At 37.3% G+C, this 17,654-nt stretch overlaps 1 protein-coding gene and 1 long non-coding RNA gene across 3 annotated transcripts in view; both read right to left on the minus strand.

The window, feature by feature from the left end:
• The window catches only part of LOC309647237, a 526,943-nt gene that overhangs the window by 68,905 nt on the left and 440,384 nt on the right, over nt 1–17,654 (minus strand). The window lies entirely within an intron of this gene.
• The window catches only part of RSPO2 (R-spondin 2), a 176,035-nt gene that overhangs the window by 61,322 nt on the left and 97,059 nt on the right, over nt 1–17,654 (minus strand). For both annotated transcript variants that reach the window (XM_082434348.1, XM_082434349.1), the window contains 2 exons: nt 11,221–11,364; nt 8,983–9,171 (listed from right to left, as the gene is read on the minus strand). In XM_082434348.1, the coding sequence (XP_082290474.1) occupies nt 8,983–9,171; nt 11,221–11,364 (333 nt within the window). The remainder of the gene's footprint in view (nt 1–8,982; nt 9,172–11,220; nt 11,365–17,654) is intronic.

A 17,654-nucleotide genomic window follows, 5' to 3' on the forward strand; every position in this document is an offset into this window, starting at 1 on the left:
CATAGAGATGCTTCACACACTCAGTTTTCAACTTACATTTTTGCCGTGAGCTGCTGTGACTGCCATTCTCAAAGTCTGAGTTCCGGCCAGGCTCTTGGGCTTATCCTCCCTTGGACACAAGAGGTACTCTTTGGCGTCTACATCTTTTCCCCAAAAGGTTCTGTCTCAAATCATCTCCTTTTTTTAAGGTGTTTTCCACCCACCTCTCCTAATATGTTTTGCTCTTCAGGAAGCATCTCCTAGCCACAACAGCTAAAACAGGATACTTCTCATATCATTTCAGGGCCTAAAATGATACTTACATTTACAAACTCAATTTTGCTTCTTTCGTTATTTTGTAATGTGCATTTTCTTCATCCCTAACTAGACTATAAACTTTTGTTTCTATCACTCCCCACTGCCAATTGGCCCATTTCTTTAAAACCTGATTTAAATAATTGATTTGCTGAACCTGTAGATGTGGCCATGGAAAAATCATAGATTGCATTCGAAGCTCAGCTCCATCACTTAATACCTGAATTATATTGGGGAAGTAGATTTGAAAGAGGAATTAGAAGGCACCTTGTAAAATATTTTAATAAAGTCAATTCAACTCAGTAAGCATTTACTCAAAATCCACATGGTTCTCTCATATCAAATAGCCTTTACAGGTTAAAATAACTGAAGTCCAGCCTTAGAGAAAAAACAAAAATCACAAAAGGTTATTTAAAATGTTAGTGCAGGGTGGGAAATAATCACCAGAAATAACTCTCCATCTAAATATGCAACTTCTGATCTTACTTAAGAACATCTTACTAGGTAGAAAAGACACCTGGCTACTGACAAGCTCAAAGGGTAACTGACCCTCCATACAAATGCACATTTTCTAGATTCTCTAGATACCATGAAGTTCTAAACGGATTCAATATTCACTGAAAGAACCTAGTGGATGACTGCATTCAAATATAACTGGTAAGCCAAAAAGTCCTGATTCCATGATGCCTGTTCCTCTATAACTCACATTTCACTATTATATCTTCAGCTTTCATTGAGGAATAAACACTCCCAAGCTGCCTTCTACCTTCTAGAAACACAGAAGGTAGTGCAGATGTTTGTGGTGCAGATGTTGTTGAAGACACTGTCCACCATACTACTCATTGCTCTGGAAGTGACTCCCCATTTGAGAAATTTGTTTAGTGTTTATCTCCCTATGGAACTAGAATATTCCCTTTACTATGAGAATTATTAATTTCCTTAATTCTACAATGTAGGCCCCACAGCTTGTGCACACTTTAATGTGTCTGAAATTGAAGTATTCATATAAATGTGTGTGCCATGTATATATGTGTGTATATGTATATATGTAGGTATACATCCATATATACATACATGTATGTGTGCATGTGTATCTATTCATGTTTGTGTACATGTATGTGTATATATGTGCTGTGTGTATATACATGGTGATTTTCTCTCCAAAAGCTGTTATTAAATTGATACTGTATTTTATAAGTAATCATTTACTTTAAATTAAGGTAGAATCATATCCATGTTTTCCCTTTGCCTGGTAGGAAACCCAAGGCCAAATTTTTGGCCCAATTATTTCAACCAACACATACTCATATGGTCTATTTTCCCTGTCAATCCTGAGCTCCTATTCTAAGTTTTTCCTAGTTCTGATCTTTTAAAATTTGTTTTGCTTTGTTTTGTTTTAGCATGTTATCAAATACTTTTTACATTAAGTTATCATTAAATCGTTTGAGTAATGGGCAGTCTATAAGGGTATAATACCAATTATTAAATGTCTCTTGACTGCGCAAGTTCAAGTATTTTACTCCTCATTTCCAAAGTCCTCAAATACAAGAAAATAATGCTGACACACAGAATATTAGGCCCAAGTATTATATAAAGAGTCAATTGTAAAGCAAAATCTACTGCCCTTACATTTTTAGTTTAAATTGTAATAAAGTTTGCTACCTGAACCTTTTGCCCCTCTGTGCTGCACAAAGTAATTTTGTCGTCTTAACCACTTCTGTATGATGACAACATGAATCGCTCTGGGATTTGAGTAGAATTCTGTCATTATTTCCACGAAAATGTTTTCTTTCTGCCTCCTAATCCTGGAGGATATCCACAAGTCCAACTCTAGGTCAATCCAGTAGCTGGAGAAGTATTTACAGGAAATCTCAATGAGCAAACAGCCTGCGCTCTTTTTATCAACACCGTTTAAAGATCCCAGAGAGGTGTCTGATGAGGAAAATAAGTTGTTCCAAGAAATCATTAGGGGTTTATACTTGAGACTGTCTTATCTCATAAGGAAAAAAAAGTCCCCTGTAAGAGGGCGAAAAAAAAAAAAATCTACCACTGACACCATGTGTGTCCTATTAAAGTTGTTTTTATTTTAGAGTGTTGTAAAAATTGTTTTATATATTTTACATTAAGATCAGAGTAGCTTACTGCTGGGTAGAATTCATAAAAGAAAGGCTGCTTTGGAATTTTCCTGTCCTTGCCCGGTTACACATAGACCGTCGGGCCTTCGGTGGCATATGTAGTTGAGAAATCCTTTTTACAAGTACCCATAAAAGAGACTAGTACATGTTGCTCCAGACTATAATTTAAGTGGGGCTAAGTAGAGATTCCAGATGGGAAGCTGTAGAGACTGGCACAAAGGTGTGGGTTCGCTCACTCACTCCCTGGCCCCTCCGACAAGCAAGCCTGGCACCAGGACAGGCTCAAAATGCAACTGGGAGAAGAGGTTGTCTTATATGCCCTCCCTCAGCCTCCATGTGATGGGTGCTTGGCACACCCTTGGATTTCTATGTCTAAGTCCAAGGTTGTACTTCATCTTGCCCTCTCTGGACTTTCCATGAGCTCCCATGCACAGCACATTGGGGCCCACTTTTCTGCTCCTCCATTTCCTCAGACCCTTACCCTCTGAAATGTGAGAATCAGAAAATCTGAAAGAAATCATTGCTAAAAAACAAACAAAAAACACAAAAACAAAAAACACCACCACCACCAGGTGTCCATAGTTATCCCCTACCCATTTTCCCAGAAAAAAGTAAAAAAATTAAAAAAAGTAGTTGGGGGCGGGGTCACAAGGGAGGGGATACATCCCAAGACACTGCCTAAAGGCTCATTGTTAAGACAGATGAGGCAGGAATTTCAGATACTTTAGCTACTGAGAGAAATGTTTGGGAGCAGGTGGATCTTTGTTAAACCTCAGTTTTATATGATAATCACACATTTACATTTAAGATGTGGCTGCTTATGAATGACTGTCCCAGTTTATAATCACTATAAAATAAACATTACCATTCGCTGCTGTGTGTCCAGAGTACCTGGGAAATAGTACAATTTGCTTAATTTATAGTGACTAACACAAATCACTGATTTTAAAGGAAACAAAATATTTAGCATAGCAAAGAGGCAACAAGAATTCCCCTTTTTTAGATGCTCTCTTATTCATATAAAAATTTCAATATCTACATTCCTGACAACTCTGAAAGTTTCAAAAGAAAAGAGGTTTTTCTCTTATCCTCTCTCTTCCAAACTACTCTTGAGGTTGGCATGTATAAAACAGACCACATAAATTGCAACTCAAATGTAAACAAAATGTAGAGAAATAAAGAACATATGTCTAAAGCATATTTTCTTGACCCTATCCTACTGCAAATGTGCTTATTTCCTGCTCTTGGTTTAATCCATCACAATCTACAACCATCTTTAGTTATAGTATCTAATACCTAATCCACATGTTGCTGTCAGTTTACATACAGAAAACAAAAATTGGAGAGGTCTTATTACTATTGCCTTTTGAAAAGTAGATGCTTGCAGAGATTCTGGTTCTAAGTTGCTAAATAGTATTTTCTTTTGTATCCTACCAAGTTAAAAGCCACTTAAAAAAAAAAAAAGTAGATGCTGGTCAAGTAATGTCACATAAGAGGAGTGAGTTGTTTTCAAGTTGAAATCGTAGGTAGGGGCAGTTTTTATATTTAAATTGTAGTACAATCCTGAGAAAATACTACGAAAATACAACGAGGGCTTAAAGAATTGCACCATATTATTACTAACACCTGCAGTATTGTGAGCTGAGGCAGCCACGAGCAAAAGAGACAGAAAGCTATCTGACCATCTGTCAAAGCATCACCTAAAGTACTTTAGCAGTCTGATTGCTTAGATGGGTCAGAAAGAGAAAGGGCATTCCAGACACGGAGCTACTAAATGTGAGGGAGGGGCTCAGAGCCCCAAGGCTCCTGGGCAGCCAGGGAGCAAGGGGGCAGAGAGGAGTGCTGGGTGTGGCTCCACCAAGACAGCCTCAGGGGGAGGGCCACTATGAAAGACTGTGGATGGAAAGAATAATCTTGAAATCACATTTTTTTTCCCCCAACAAATTGAGGACCAAAGATACTAAAATTACAGAAGAAGATGGCCTAGTAGGAATGGCTGAATCAAAACAAAGCCAGTGGGCTCAACACTTTGGCATTTATGAAATGACCTTTGGGGTATGTTTCACCAGCTATTTCAAGTGGGAGGACGTTGAGAGGGGGTGGTGATTGCAGTGTCATGTTTTTAAAAAATATTTGTAAAACAAAGTAAAATGATGCATTGGGGTGGAGGGAGAGATCATTTAAAGTCAGCTACTTCGATGTTGGACAACCATAGCTTTTATCCTTGAAATTTATGATAAGGAACAAGGAAAAGGTACAGGAAAACTTGAGTTTCCTGGGCAGGACGTTGGTCCTACTCTTGGCTTTACCATTAATAAGTTGCTACATCTCCATGGACCAGGCAGAGCCTCCTGGATCTCAGCTCCTTCCTCTTCCCTAGTATGTAATGGAAGAATCAATGATGTTCCAAAACATAGCCATTGAGTCAAGCGCTAAAAAAACTTTCCCTTAGGTCTTCAAAAGATCTCCTTCATTCAGATCTCTGATCAAATGTCACTCCCTCAATTTCCCTGAACACCCTACATAATACACTCCCAATCCAATCTTTCACTAGCTCCTTACCCTGCTTTATTTTTCTTCACAAAGCTCCCATCTCCACATGAAATTATGCACTCATCCACTTTTTTATAGCCATGATCCCACTAGAAAAAACACTGTAAGAACTTTGAGCAATATCATGCCTAGACCAATGATTGGTACACAGCACTGCTCAATAAACACCTGATGAATAAATTAAAATTAGTTCTCATGGGACTTTACATATGGGACAGAATATTTCAGGTTGAGGTGGTGTTGGCCAATCCTGTGAAGGACTACTGTCACCTCCAAATGACATTCCCACCAACCCCCGCTCCCTGTACGTGAACATTTTCCAACTTTGTACCTCAGCAACCATGATTTTGTTCTTCCATTTGTCATTTACATTTGATCATAGCATGTTTATATTTTTCTATTAATATATTGCCTAATGTACAACATAGTCCAGACTTGAAAGTCCTTCCATTTAAAGCTGCAAGTTAGGGAATTTCCTGGTAGTCCAGCGGTAGGGACTCCGCACTTTCACTGCTGAAAGGGCACAGGTTCAATCCCTGGTCTCGGAACTAAGATCCTGCAAGCCGCATGGTGTGGCCAAAAAAAAAATTTTTTTTAAGTAATAATAAAGCTGCAGGTTATATATTAATAGAATAACTTGGTCCTAACGGGATGAATTCTGTTAGTGTCCTCAGGGTGGGAAGGAGGGGAGTGAAGACAGTTACATCTGCTGTGAGTACAGTCTTCATTTTTAGTAGTCTGTTCTTTTTGCCCTTGTTTCCTACACTCATTGTTCAATTGTTTTTCCTCTAACTCATTGTCAGTCTTTCCCTCTTTCCCATCGTCCTTTACGATCCCCTCCTCTTTCTGTCTCCGTCCTCCTGCTATCTTGGGAGCTAAACCATAGGTCATATGCAGACTTTACAAGAGTCTTGCTTAGTCTTTGAGGGTTCACTGTCTGTGAAAAGGAAGGAGGAGGAAGGAAGAGGATGAAAGCTGCCAGATGTAAAAGGCTTGGCAAATGCACAGTACAGCTACTGGAAAAGTGGTCAGTTCTTGGTCGTAAAACAATGCTCCTGGGCTTACAGTTCTCTTCCTCACCCTTCACATGACAACCACAAAACCTACCCATATCTTTTGGCAATTAGTCGTAGAGTCATTGGATTTTAGGACTGGACTGGATCTTAGAGATTGCCTACCCCAATACCCTCAATTTAAAATGAGGAAATAGAGGCCAAGAGAGGTTAAGTGACTTGCCAAGGGTCATAGAATTAATGAGTTGACATGGTGCAGAGACCCAGATCTCCTGATCACCAGACCGGAATTCTGAAGAGTGAGAGTCAGAAAAGCCCAAGGTACTCCACAGATTATGTCATCAGAAACGAAAGAAAAGATAACTAATCAAGAAAAGTTTGGAAATGAACAGTAACTTCAAGTCATACATCAATCCATGACTTAAGACATTTCCAAATATTCTTTCACTGTTTAAAAGCAAATAAGCGTACAATAATTAAGGAAAAATAGGCAAAACCATTACACTGTTGTTTTTAAATCTTACAGCCATTTATTGTCTCATTTCTAATAGTTTTCAGTGTAATACCTTATATACTTAGGACTACTCCATTTCGCTGACCTCTAACTTATGGCTTCCAGTAATGAAAAGCAGCTGATTTTAATGTGCCCATGCTCCAGTGTGAAGGAGGCTAAGGCTGCGTTTGTGTGCAATCAGGTTAAGATTGGCTCCAACAGGAGAAAAATCCATACATATGTTGAAAAGATCAGAAAAATGCCTGTATTCCCAACCTGATTACGACTTACATTTTTGCATGGTTTGTCAAAGCAGATCACTGAAATCAAGTCAAGATGTAAAATGGGATAAAGTGGTTTTCTTCTCTATTCTTCCATTAATCCCCGTGACCTATTGAAGAAAGGAACTTTTTCCTCTCTCACCTTAGGCAAGGTGGGATACTCCACTGGAAGTTATGCCAATTTTTATCAATTGGTGCTCAATTTCCAAAATTAACTTTCTAGTTTTCATTTCCTACATTTGTAAATAGAAGTTATTTTATTGCAGAGTCATTTTCCATTTCTATCAACAATCCTCTGTTAGTTCCCTTTTTTAAAACATAAAACAAATTCCAATATAATTTTTTAAACCTACTAACTTTAAAGTTTACTTAAAAATTAAATTTATTAAACTGAATATGTAGATACGGGGATTAGAGCAATAGCTGGTCTCTCCTAATGTCTATCCTAATAAATAATATTTGGTAAAACCTAAATGTAAATTAAATAAGAGTTCATTGCTGGTTCACTTGTAAAAAAGAGACTATTAACAGATGATACATAAACATTTGTTTTGACATAATTTTAATTGCTGACAGTGTCAAGTTATATCTATTAAGACAATGCACTGTTGCTTGAAGCATAAAAAATAAAAATGCAATAAACATTACAGGTTAAAAATTTAGCTGTTACCTACAAAATTCTCAAGCAAGACTGGGGCTAAGTCAAAATAGTTTCAGAGGGGAGGGGAACGTGCTGGCTCTTGTTACACATAAGCATGTTTGTTATAGGAGCATTTTCAGGTTAATTTTTGCTATTAACGTAAACCACAATTGGGGGACCACGTTGCTGGAAGAGGAATGGGGGGGTAGTTATATAAACAATATACAACAAAGAAAGTCTTTATTTCCAATACCTGAATACATCAGGTTTGTTTTTAGGTACAAGGTTGCAGGTTAAATGCTCTCAGCTATCCAAGAAGTGGCTTATTAGTTTTGTAAGAAAATATTTTCTTATATTTTGACTGAAAAATACCCAGTTTAACTGAACAAAACCATCCTTGTTAGTGAAAAGCAGACCCAAAAAAACTTTGTTTCAAAGACTCAGCAAAGAAAAGCAAAACTAATTCAAGAGGAAAAGCTGCCTTCCTAATAGTAGCTTCTGAATCTGGATCTAATAGTTCTCAAAGGCCGACTGGAGTCTTCCAGTCTTAAGTTTTGTCTTCCTCCATGGATCATAGACATTCTCTATGAGGCAGCATAATATGGATATAAATCCATTCTAAGCAGATATATATTCCCTCTCTGGGCTATAGCCACGAAGCTGAAAAGCTATGCCCCAACAGCAAGAACAAAAGCAAACAAAAGTTTTGACTGTTTCATAGGGCAATTTCCTAAACACAACTTTCTTTTTTGCTTTCCTACTTTGTGCACTAGAAAAATCCTAACTTCATCTTTGGCAATGCGGCATCCGCTAGTGATAAAATAAATAGTAACAAGAGATTATGCTTTCAGAAGCACAGCATCAGCGCTAAGAACTGCATTTCAACATACTGACTCGGCTCCAGCCAGCACCTGAGCTATGTACACTTCTCCTAATTTGTAAGTGGGCCTAATCCTGTTATTACAGAATAATTACTGCAAATCAGCACAATTACTACAAAGACACAAATAAACATACACATACCAGTAGCTGTTTTCCACAAATTATTATCAAAACAAAGAGAACCGGCTAATTGTGGTAACATTAAGACAATGTTTATTCCTCCCAGTGTTTGGGCAAGTTTATTTTAAGTTGTCATCTTCAACTAGTAATGATACAGATGATTTTACAGATTCCATAAACCTTTCTAATCTAAACTCTTCTCAACTGAAAGTTGGCTACTTCTCTTAGAGCAAAGGCCTGATTTCATAAGAACTGGCTTTTATGGTACAATAACAAAAAATAAGGAAAAAGTAAAAAACCAACACACACACACTTTTAGAAATCTCATTTTAAAAGCTCATTTGTAATGTAGTCTTCTAAATTATTTTCAAGGTACCATGAAATTAAATATTCACTTTACATTCTTCACAATTTAAGCATTCGTCTCTAAGGAAGTATAATGTGGAATATTCTCACCAATGTTATTATCAGGTTTCCCTCATGGATAAATACTTTTTTGGGAGCGAGGGTGATTAGACAGGAGGAGAATTCAGAAACCACACAGCCCACAATAGGGATTATCTGAACTCACCTCCTGGACAATGCCTCACGGCCATCTTACATCTCCTGGATTCAGCGATCGTTGGACATGGTATCGTGTCTTTTGCTGGCTTTTTAACAATTTGCCGTGTTCTGGTTTCCAGACCCCACTTAAATCCACATGTGCGATTATTTCTGCTACAAGTTCCCCATTCACTCCAATGGCCAACCTCACATCCTTCTAATAGAGAGAAAACAAACACAGGTGACAATTTGGTATACGTTTCTCCACCATCACCAAATTCATATAGCAGTGTTTCTCCAACTCCCCCACCTTCAGATACCAAAAATTAAGTTGTACAGGCCACAAGACCTGTATACACCTTTCAGGAACTTTAACTCTTTGAATTATGGAGTTATAGATAAAAGTAAATAACTGCCACATAAGTCATTTAAAAATTACTACTATTTGTCTTAGTTCATGTTTTGAAGGGATGCTACCGGTCCATTCTAAAGACATTGAAATATATAATCTTTAAAAGGTTCAACAGCTAAAACCTACGGTAAAAGATACTCTTTTCATACCACGACAGGACACAAAATTTTACAGGTTAATTCTGCATGCCCTCCCCCCTGAAATTCACAAGTGTGTTAGTTTTATTTTGGAAGTAAGTATATGATGAAAAGGATAGAGAGTGTTTTGCATTTTCTGATTCTCTCAATTCTTTTAAAAGGTGTCTTACGCCGCAGTATATATTTCTTACTCCCTAAATTGATGCTGCACATTACCATAGTTTGAAAAGTAAACAAATATGGTCAGATATTTGAAAATGTATGTTTTGCCTAGATATGTAAGCTTTTAGCATCCCCTTTTGTAAGTTCATAGAGTGGAAAAGTAGGTTACTCTCCAATACCCTGCGATGAGAGGAAGGGGGAGGAGATAAAAGCATAAAAATATGCAAAGTTAAACCTCCTCATCAAATTCACCATTAAAAGCCCCATCACACTAGCAGATGAGGACTCAGGCCTGGAGTCCACACACCGTTAGTATTTGCACGTTCCAGATCTCAGCAGGCGTCATGGGAACTCTTAGATTTTTCAAAGCTATTTAAGATTTTTATTTAGGGGAATGCATAGGACTCTATGGTTAATTCGTTAACAGTTAAGGGTTTCATGAGCATTTCCACTGAACATTTGTAATAGGTGTGGGTCTTGCCTCTCAAAAGCGAATTCAACATTTTGAATATGCTCTTCTAGTGACTTTCTTATTTTTCAGTAAGGTGTTGCCTGTATGCATGTATTAACTCACACATATATAGGAATATATGTACACATTTCTTCAAAAACCTCTCATTTAAATGTGTTCTCTGCAAGCTTCCGAATACATAATTACAGACTACTTCAAAATTTCTACAGGGAAAAAGTTCTCAATTTAAGTCTCCATTTTAAAGAGATGGAAAGCCTCATTTAGAATACATTGCTCTGTTGTACACCATATCAGATGTATAACATGTCAAATAGAATTCAGGCGTGGCAGAGGTGGGAGTGGTGAAGATGCCATCACACCTAAGATTAGATTGAGGCGTTTATCAAAATGTAGGTACTGACAGATCTTTACCTTTTAATCAGTGGTATAAAATTACCGAAGTTTTTTTAAACACTCAAAAAATATAAAATTTATAAAATGTGTATTCCTAATTATTACTCACAAACAGCATATATGTGTATATTAAATTATGCATTCTACATATCTAAATTTAGTAAAAGTAAAATTGTTTTAATGCACTTTGCAACATTCAGTCAATCATCAACAAAGTACATTTGGCACAAAAAATCTCTTCCCAATTGAATTTTTTTTTATACAAATGGCTAAGCAAGAAGCTCCATAATTAATACACATAACAATAGTGCTAGACTAGCTAACCACATGGCACTGCTTGAAAATCTTGTTTTTCTTCTAAACAAAATGTTTTTCTCTAACAGTTACTAATAATTTTATTAAGATAATTAAGAAATGGATGTATTACATAGATAATAAAAACATTATTCTCAGCATTTAAGTGGTTTAACTTAGATGTAAAACTAACAAATTCTGAAGCAAAATGTAATATATGATACTGCCCAACAGCATAAAGTCAGCAAAGAACTTAAATAATTTTCAGTTCTAATTAATAACAAGAGAACCGATTTGTTTCTAGGATGAATACATCCAGCATGCATTTTTTTTCCCCCAAGAAACGGATGTTAAAATAAAAGTTGAAGTTTGAAAGTTACATGAAAAACTACTCACCCACACATTCCATGGTTTCATCTAATGGTGCAAAACCATCTGGACATTCCTCAAAGCAGCGGCCTCTATGCAAATAAAAGCCTACTTTGCACTTGGTACAAAAGTCTTTGCTAAAGCAAGAATCACAGTTTTCTATTCTGCATCCTAAAAACAATTTTAAAGAGAAAGAGAAAATTTCAGTCAAAAATTTACTGGTTTTGCAAATAAAACTTTCACAAACTCACCGGTTAGCTCAATTGGAATTCTAGTGGTCAGAGAAATATGTGTTCAACTCATTTGTTTCCTCATGCCATCTCCTTCTAAATCACTCCTACCTCTTCCAACACTCACCACATCAATAGGCTAAGACAAAATTCCAGCCTGGGGCCCGAGGCAGCATGAGACCCTTCAGAAATTTTTGCAACTCCAAATGGGATTAAAACGAAGGATTAAAAAGAAAAACACTCCCCCTACAAATTATGTTGCTGGTGGGATTGAAATCTGTTCTGCTCTTCCAAAGACCTACTATGAAAAACACAATGGGAACACTCTAGTCAGTATCTTCTGTTCCAAGACAGTAAGTTAAAATTCTGTTTAATGCATTTACTTTCATCAGAGGGTGTCTTAACTAGGAGGGGTACTTTAAGTTATTTTTTGGAAAACCCATAATGTGCCATACATTTCCATTTAGTCTTCACTACAATCCATCAGCGTGAGCAGTGGTACCCCCATTTTGCAAATAAGGAACCTGAGACTAAGTCACAAAGCTGGTAGTGGCTGAGTTGGTTCTGAAAGCCCCCAAACGGACTGCCTTCTAAATCTGTTCTCTTTTCTCTATAACACACTAACTGAATTTCGTTGGAAACGGTGAAAGAGAAATGCTTTCAGTTCTGCTAGGTGTGGTTTTGAATCCCAGCTCCGCCCTTACCAGCTGTGTGACTCTGAACGGCTGCATGCCTCTCTGAGCCTCTGTTTCCTTCTGTATAAAACAGGGATGTCACTGACTTTACAAGGTTATTGTGAGGATCTACAATAATATATGTAAATCGACTAGCTCATAATTGGCAGTCTGCAGATAGAAGCACCAGTGGATTAGAAACAGAAACATATATTTTTCCACTAAACCATTCACATTACAAGGTGTAAAAAGAAGCAATAATTTACAGGCTTATATTCTAGGTCAGATTCCCCTGTAGGCGAGGAACAGCTGGGCCAGAGGTAATTGGTTTGTACCGGTGAAAATAAATAAACTCTAAACTACTCTTCAAGGAGAAGGAAGGAAAGGTCAGAGAATTGGTTAATTGAAAGGAGAGGTTTTCAACAGATTACAGTACATTATTACTTGTAACAGATTTAATTGATGGCAATTAACAGCACATAAAGCTCTATGAAAACTCCCTGGCAACACTTTTATTCATTTAACAAGCCTCTGAATGCCAGTACTATATTTGGTGATTTAACGATTCAGAAAAGCTTTAAAAACTAGTTTCCACAACCGAAGATATAATTGAATAAAAAATATAACCAAAACATGAAATCATTGAACATCAAAATTTTGAAAATTGAGAAGATAAAGCCAGAATACAAACACTAAAAAAGTTTGTTAAAATAGATTACATTATAAATAATGACAGTTTCTAGACTTATAAAAAGAAAACGGCAATCTTCACCTTTCAATTTTGAGTCTAAACATGTCTGCATGTATTAAGTGACCGCCACCAAGCAGCTAATTCAACTTCTAAAATGTTACCCAAATTTACAATTGGAAAACCAACTATGTGTGGGTGAAAGTCCACAGTCAAATTACACTATTGCTCTTTCAGGGGAGGATGGTGGACACAGAAGAATGGTTTATCGCCCTATAAAATGTTCATTTGCAGTCTTAAATGCTGTAACCTATATTTTTATAAAACGGTGGTCTATCGCTGGTCAGTAGCTTCTTAATCATGGTCAAAATACATGACCATCATGTCCACAAATTGTTGGTTTTCTTGCTACATTTTTTTAAAAAGCAAGCAGCCCTTCCTGTTAGCAGAATTATTTTCCAAGAAATAATGATAAACATTCCAAAGGATAAAACAGAACTAAAGGGTGAAGAGAACAACGCATTTATATTTTTTTTTAAAAAAGGACTATACATTTCACAAGTCAATTGTTATGTATAAGATCTGATTGTTTTTTGTTTTTTTAACATGGCCTGCACCTACGAGCTTTTTGGCCAAAAAGTTATAGCAATAAGCATTTGGAAATAATTTTACAAGGTTCTTTCCTGATCTTTATTATTACTTGTAGCTCCCTTTCCTCATTTCATTCCATGCTCCTAATACCAGTTCACAGAATGTGGAATTTCTGAAATACCTATCATTCTCTCTAAAGTCCCTTAGGACTTCTTCAGGCATAAATCTGGCTAGAAGAAAGCTTAATTATTTGTCCTCAAATTTCAGTACAATAAAAATCTGATGCATTCAAATTATAAAATACTACAACCATGAAAAAGCACAAGGTGAATTACAAGCAATGACTGAGAATAAGCTCTGAGCCCCATCATTAAATGAAAAATGGCAAGTTGCAGGATATATAGAGTATGATGCAATAAAACCACATATACACGTGTATGTGTATGTATATGAAGTAGCTTAAGAAGTTAATTTGGGAAGGGGAAATAGCGGAATTTTGAAATGTTAAAAATTATATTTCTGAGTCATATGAATATCTTTAATTGTAATGTATTTGTGTATTAAAAGTAAAAGAGAAAAAGATATTTCAATATACATTTGTGACCTACTTAAATATACAGAAAATGCCACTGTATTTACATTCTAAAAGAAATTCTTTTGATTTTTAAACAGGAAAGAATGAATAAAGGAATGTTATCCCATCCCAATTTTTTTTCAGATTTGGGAGCATGAGGTTATACCCCTTATATGATAATGCTGAACCTGCCTTAGCCTTCAAAATAATCATTGGACCATCTCTTGCCAGCGTCCTTTGCTTTCATACGTTCAATGGTGCTTTCCAAATCATTAGGAAAAAAGTTAAACATTTTTTTATTCATTGAACCATTTAAATAAAAACTTTGATTGGTGCAAAGCCGTAACGACGTCAGAAGCTCCACTGACCTTCCTGGTCTCAATCACCCTTCGCCACAACATAAAACCAAAGCAGGCCGCCCACATACTTAGCAGCCTGAACTGACACAATGCGTTCACTCACAAACACCTTTGAGCCGAAAGCTTTTTAAAGCTAACAGCGACATAAAACCAACTACACTGCCAGTCTGCTTCTTTTCAGGGATTCACATCAATTCTACTAACTCATTTTTTCATACAAAAGTAAAACATTCTCATTACGAATAAAAATTCAAAACAGTACAGAAGGTTTAAAGGAAAAGATAGAAATAGTCTTCCTTACCTGATGACACATCGGGTCTACTCCCCAGAAATAGCCACTGTATTAACACTTCAGGAAAATCTTTATGTCCATTTTATAAATAAATGAGTTTTAAAACACCAATGGGATCATTCAACAGACTGAAAAACTTTGCAAAACTTTATACTGAATAAGAAAACAGGTATATCAAACTTTACTAAACATGGGTCTTGTCTCTAAAAGCCTGGGCTTTAAGTCCTTGTTCAGAAATACAAGACCCTGTTTTATCCAATTTACATGCTTCTAAATTTATAGTGCCTCCTCAAAACTGTAATCCACCAAGCGAGGGCTGCCAGTATCGGTTTAAGTAAAATTATTGTCCAAGTAAAACTGTGTCCAAATGCAACCTGACGGGGCTGTCATTTGGCAAGGGAGGCTTGCTCTGGCCAAGAAACAGAAAAATAGCCTGGGTACCCCTTCTGTCCTTCCACAGTACCCATACCAGCTCCATTATAACATTTCTCAAATTATACTCTAGTTCAGTTCAATAGTTCATTCCAAACATTCTCCAAAAATTGAGTATGTGCCAGGTATTGTGCCATTTTATGAGAACATAAAATTGTAACACCCATTCCCTGTCCTGGAGGTGGAAAAGCCAAAGAGAGGGGGCCATGTGGCACTTTCAGGGCATCGCAACATAGCATAGGAGATATTAGAAGCATGTGCTGGGTACATGAGAGGCAGAGAAGATCCATTTCTGTTCTGCCATTACAAACTTTTTTTTTTTTTTCAAGCTCTGAATTCCTTGTTTCTAACACAGTGCCGGACACATGGTCGAGTTTTAGTGCTTGCCAAGTGAATGCCATTTAAAAACTCAATTCCTTTATATTTAAAAACTCATTTGAATGCTTAATATGAGATTGCTTCATATGCACTATAAATATCTTTAATATAAAAAGAAAATCTATGGTTGCTGGTAAAGGACTACAAATCTTATTGGAGGAACAAATAGTCCAACACCTGAAAACAATTATAATGGAGAACGCAAATATTGAAGTGTGGCAGGTCATGTGTGCTATGGGATTTGGAACCTCCGCTGAGCAGGTTTGAGAGAGACAGAGGGGAGAGCAGAGTCCTGGGAGGGCGACTCCTCCATCATAACACAACGGCGATGGTTCACATGGGGCAAGACACCCATGAAGAGGGGCAGGAACGAACTGGAGGTTAGATGGATGAGGTGGCTGTGGGTGGAGGATTTCACCTCTTGTTTTATTTAGTTTCAAAAAAGGAGGTAAAATGATAAATTACTTGTGGTTTTAAGTATTGAAGTAACAATTAAAATGAACAAAAATGAAGTTAAGTTCAAATTAGGGCTTGGTCTAACTAGCAATAAGAGGTCCCCATAGATTGCACATGAGAATAACGTGATCAAAATGGTATCTGGTTTGTTCCCTCATTTTGACAGATAACCGCCCCTCGGGGCCAGGCGCCATGATGATAGCTAGAGGGACGGATGAAAAAGCAGAGTTCCTGCACTTCAGGATATTCTGTCTACTAATAGGAAAGGTACCCAGGCAGGCAACAAGGGAATAATGTAACTACACTCAAGTCTATACAGTGAACTGGGGAGAGGGTATTTTCAGGAAATCAAGCTACCTGAAAGCAGGAGTAGAGTGGAGGTAAGGAAAACCACTGACAGCCTCCTGCTCCAAGAGCTGACGGTCATGGGAAAAGGAGTTACAGTGAATCAACAGAACCAACACACTGGGTGGAGGAGAAGATGAGCTGAGAGAAGAGAAAGATCCACAGTTATCCCCCTCGCCTGCCTCTTCCTTTGCTGCCGCAGCTCTCAGGACCTTGACGCACCGAGAGTTTTATTTATCTCCCCAGCAAAATCTAGATGACAAAAACCACCTCTTATTTGAATATCTCAGCGTGGCTAATAATATAAACAAAAAAATGAAAACCTTAAATGAAAAACAGAGAAAAATCAACCTCTGTTCAATCCAACTGTGAACCCGTAATTCTATAGGTTACGATCAATTATTAGAGAAAGGAAAGAATCGGTGAGGTGGAGAGGGCCTCAGCCACACACTGAGGGACCTAAGTTATTTCCTGGGCACCAGGGCCGTGGGCTGCAGGCTCCTCAGCACACCGTGACCGTCTGACTGCTTCTTGCTCTCTAATTGCCCTTCAGTGTCAGCCTCCTGGCACCTCCTTTGGAACGTGGCATACACACCCGTGGTGGGCGGCTGGGGGGAGATTCAGTCTTCAGTTAGCACTTGCAAGGATCAAAGAGCATCAAGTCAACCCCTGGAAAACTCTAGAGGTTTCTCAGCTCAGTGTATGCTAAAATTTGGACAGAAATTAAAGGGACAGGTTGTTCCAAAAGACATTTGAAATTAGACTTTTAGCAGTTTGTTCACATGGAAAGTGCTAGACTGTGCAACTTCACATGAGGTTTCTTAAAATTGTTTAAATATTTTTAGGCTTCTCTAACAACTTCAAATACTGCTGTTTAACATTCCTTCTCAAAACTTGCAATGGTTTATAAATATCACTAAATAAAGTTTTTAAGCTTTATGTTACACAAATCATGCCTTTCTAATGTGTACTATTGCAGTAATCCCATTAGAGTAGGGGCTGATGAAAACTTATGACCTAAAATCTAAAATTACATTTTTTCTAGTAGGGTCTAGTTACGTGCAGCTCATCAGAAGCTTCATTATATTTCAACCTAAAGAAAATAAAGGACAGATTCAGAGGTTTCAGGACTCGGTGTTTCATACTTACAACTGAGCTATTTGAATGATGATGCAGTAAACCGGCATTAATTTCACTAAATTAAGAGAAGATCCAGGGTAGAAGTCTGTGTAAAACCCACCAGAGTGGATTTAAATAAAGATTGCCTTTATTAGTTAGGAGAGTTAGCATAGAGTGAAATTCAACTATGTCAAGTGTGGAACAGGACATTTCAAACAAGAGCCAAGGCAGGGAATAAGAACTATGTTGAGAATATAGTGGCCTTTCAAATAGTACAGTGGTTAGCAGGTCTGAGGTTACAATCTTGGCTCCCTTACTGTTGT

This window comes from Balaenoptera physalus (assembly GCF_965194825.1).
Source record: "Balaenoptera physalus genome assembly, chromosome: 17".
Taxonomy (NCBI): Eukaryota; Metazoa; Chordata; class Mammalia; order Artiodactyla; family Balaenopteridae; genus Balaenoptera; species Balaenoptera physalus.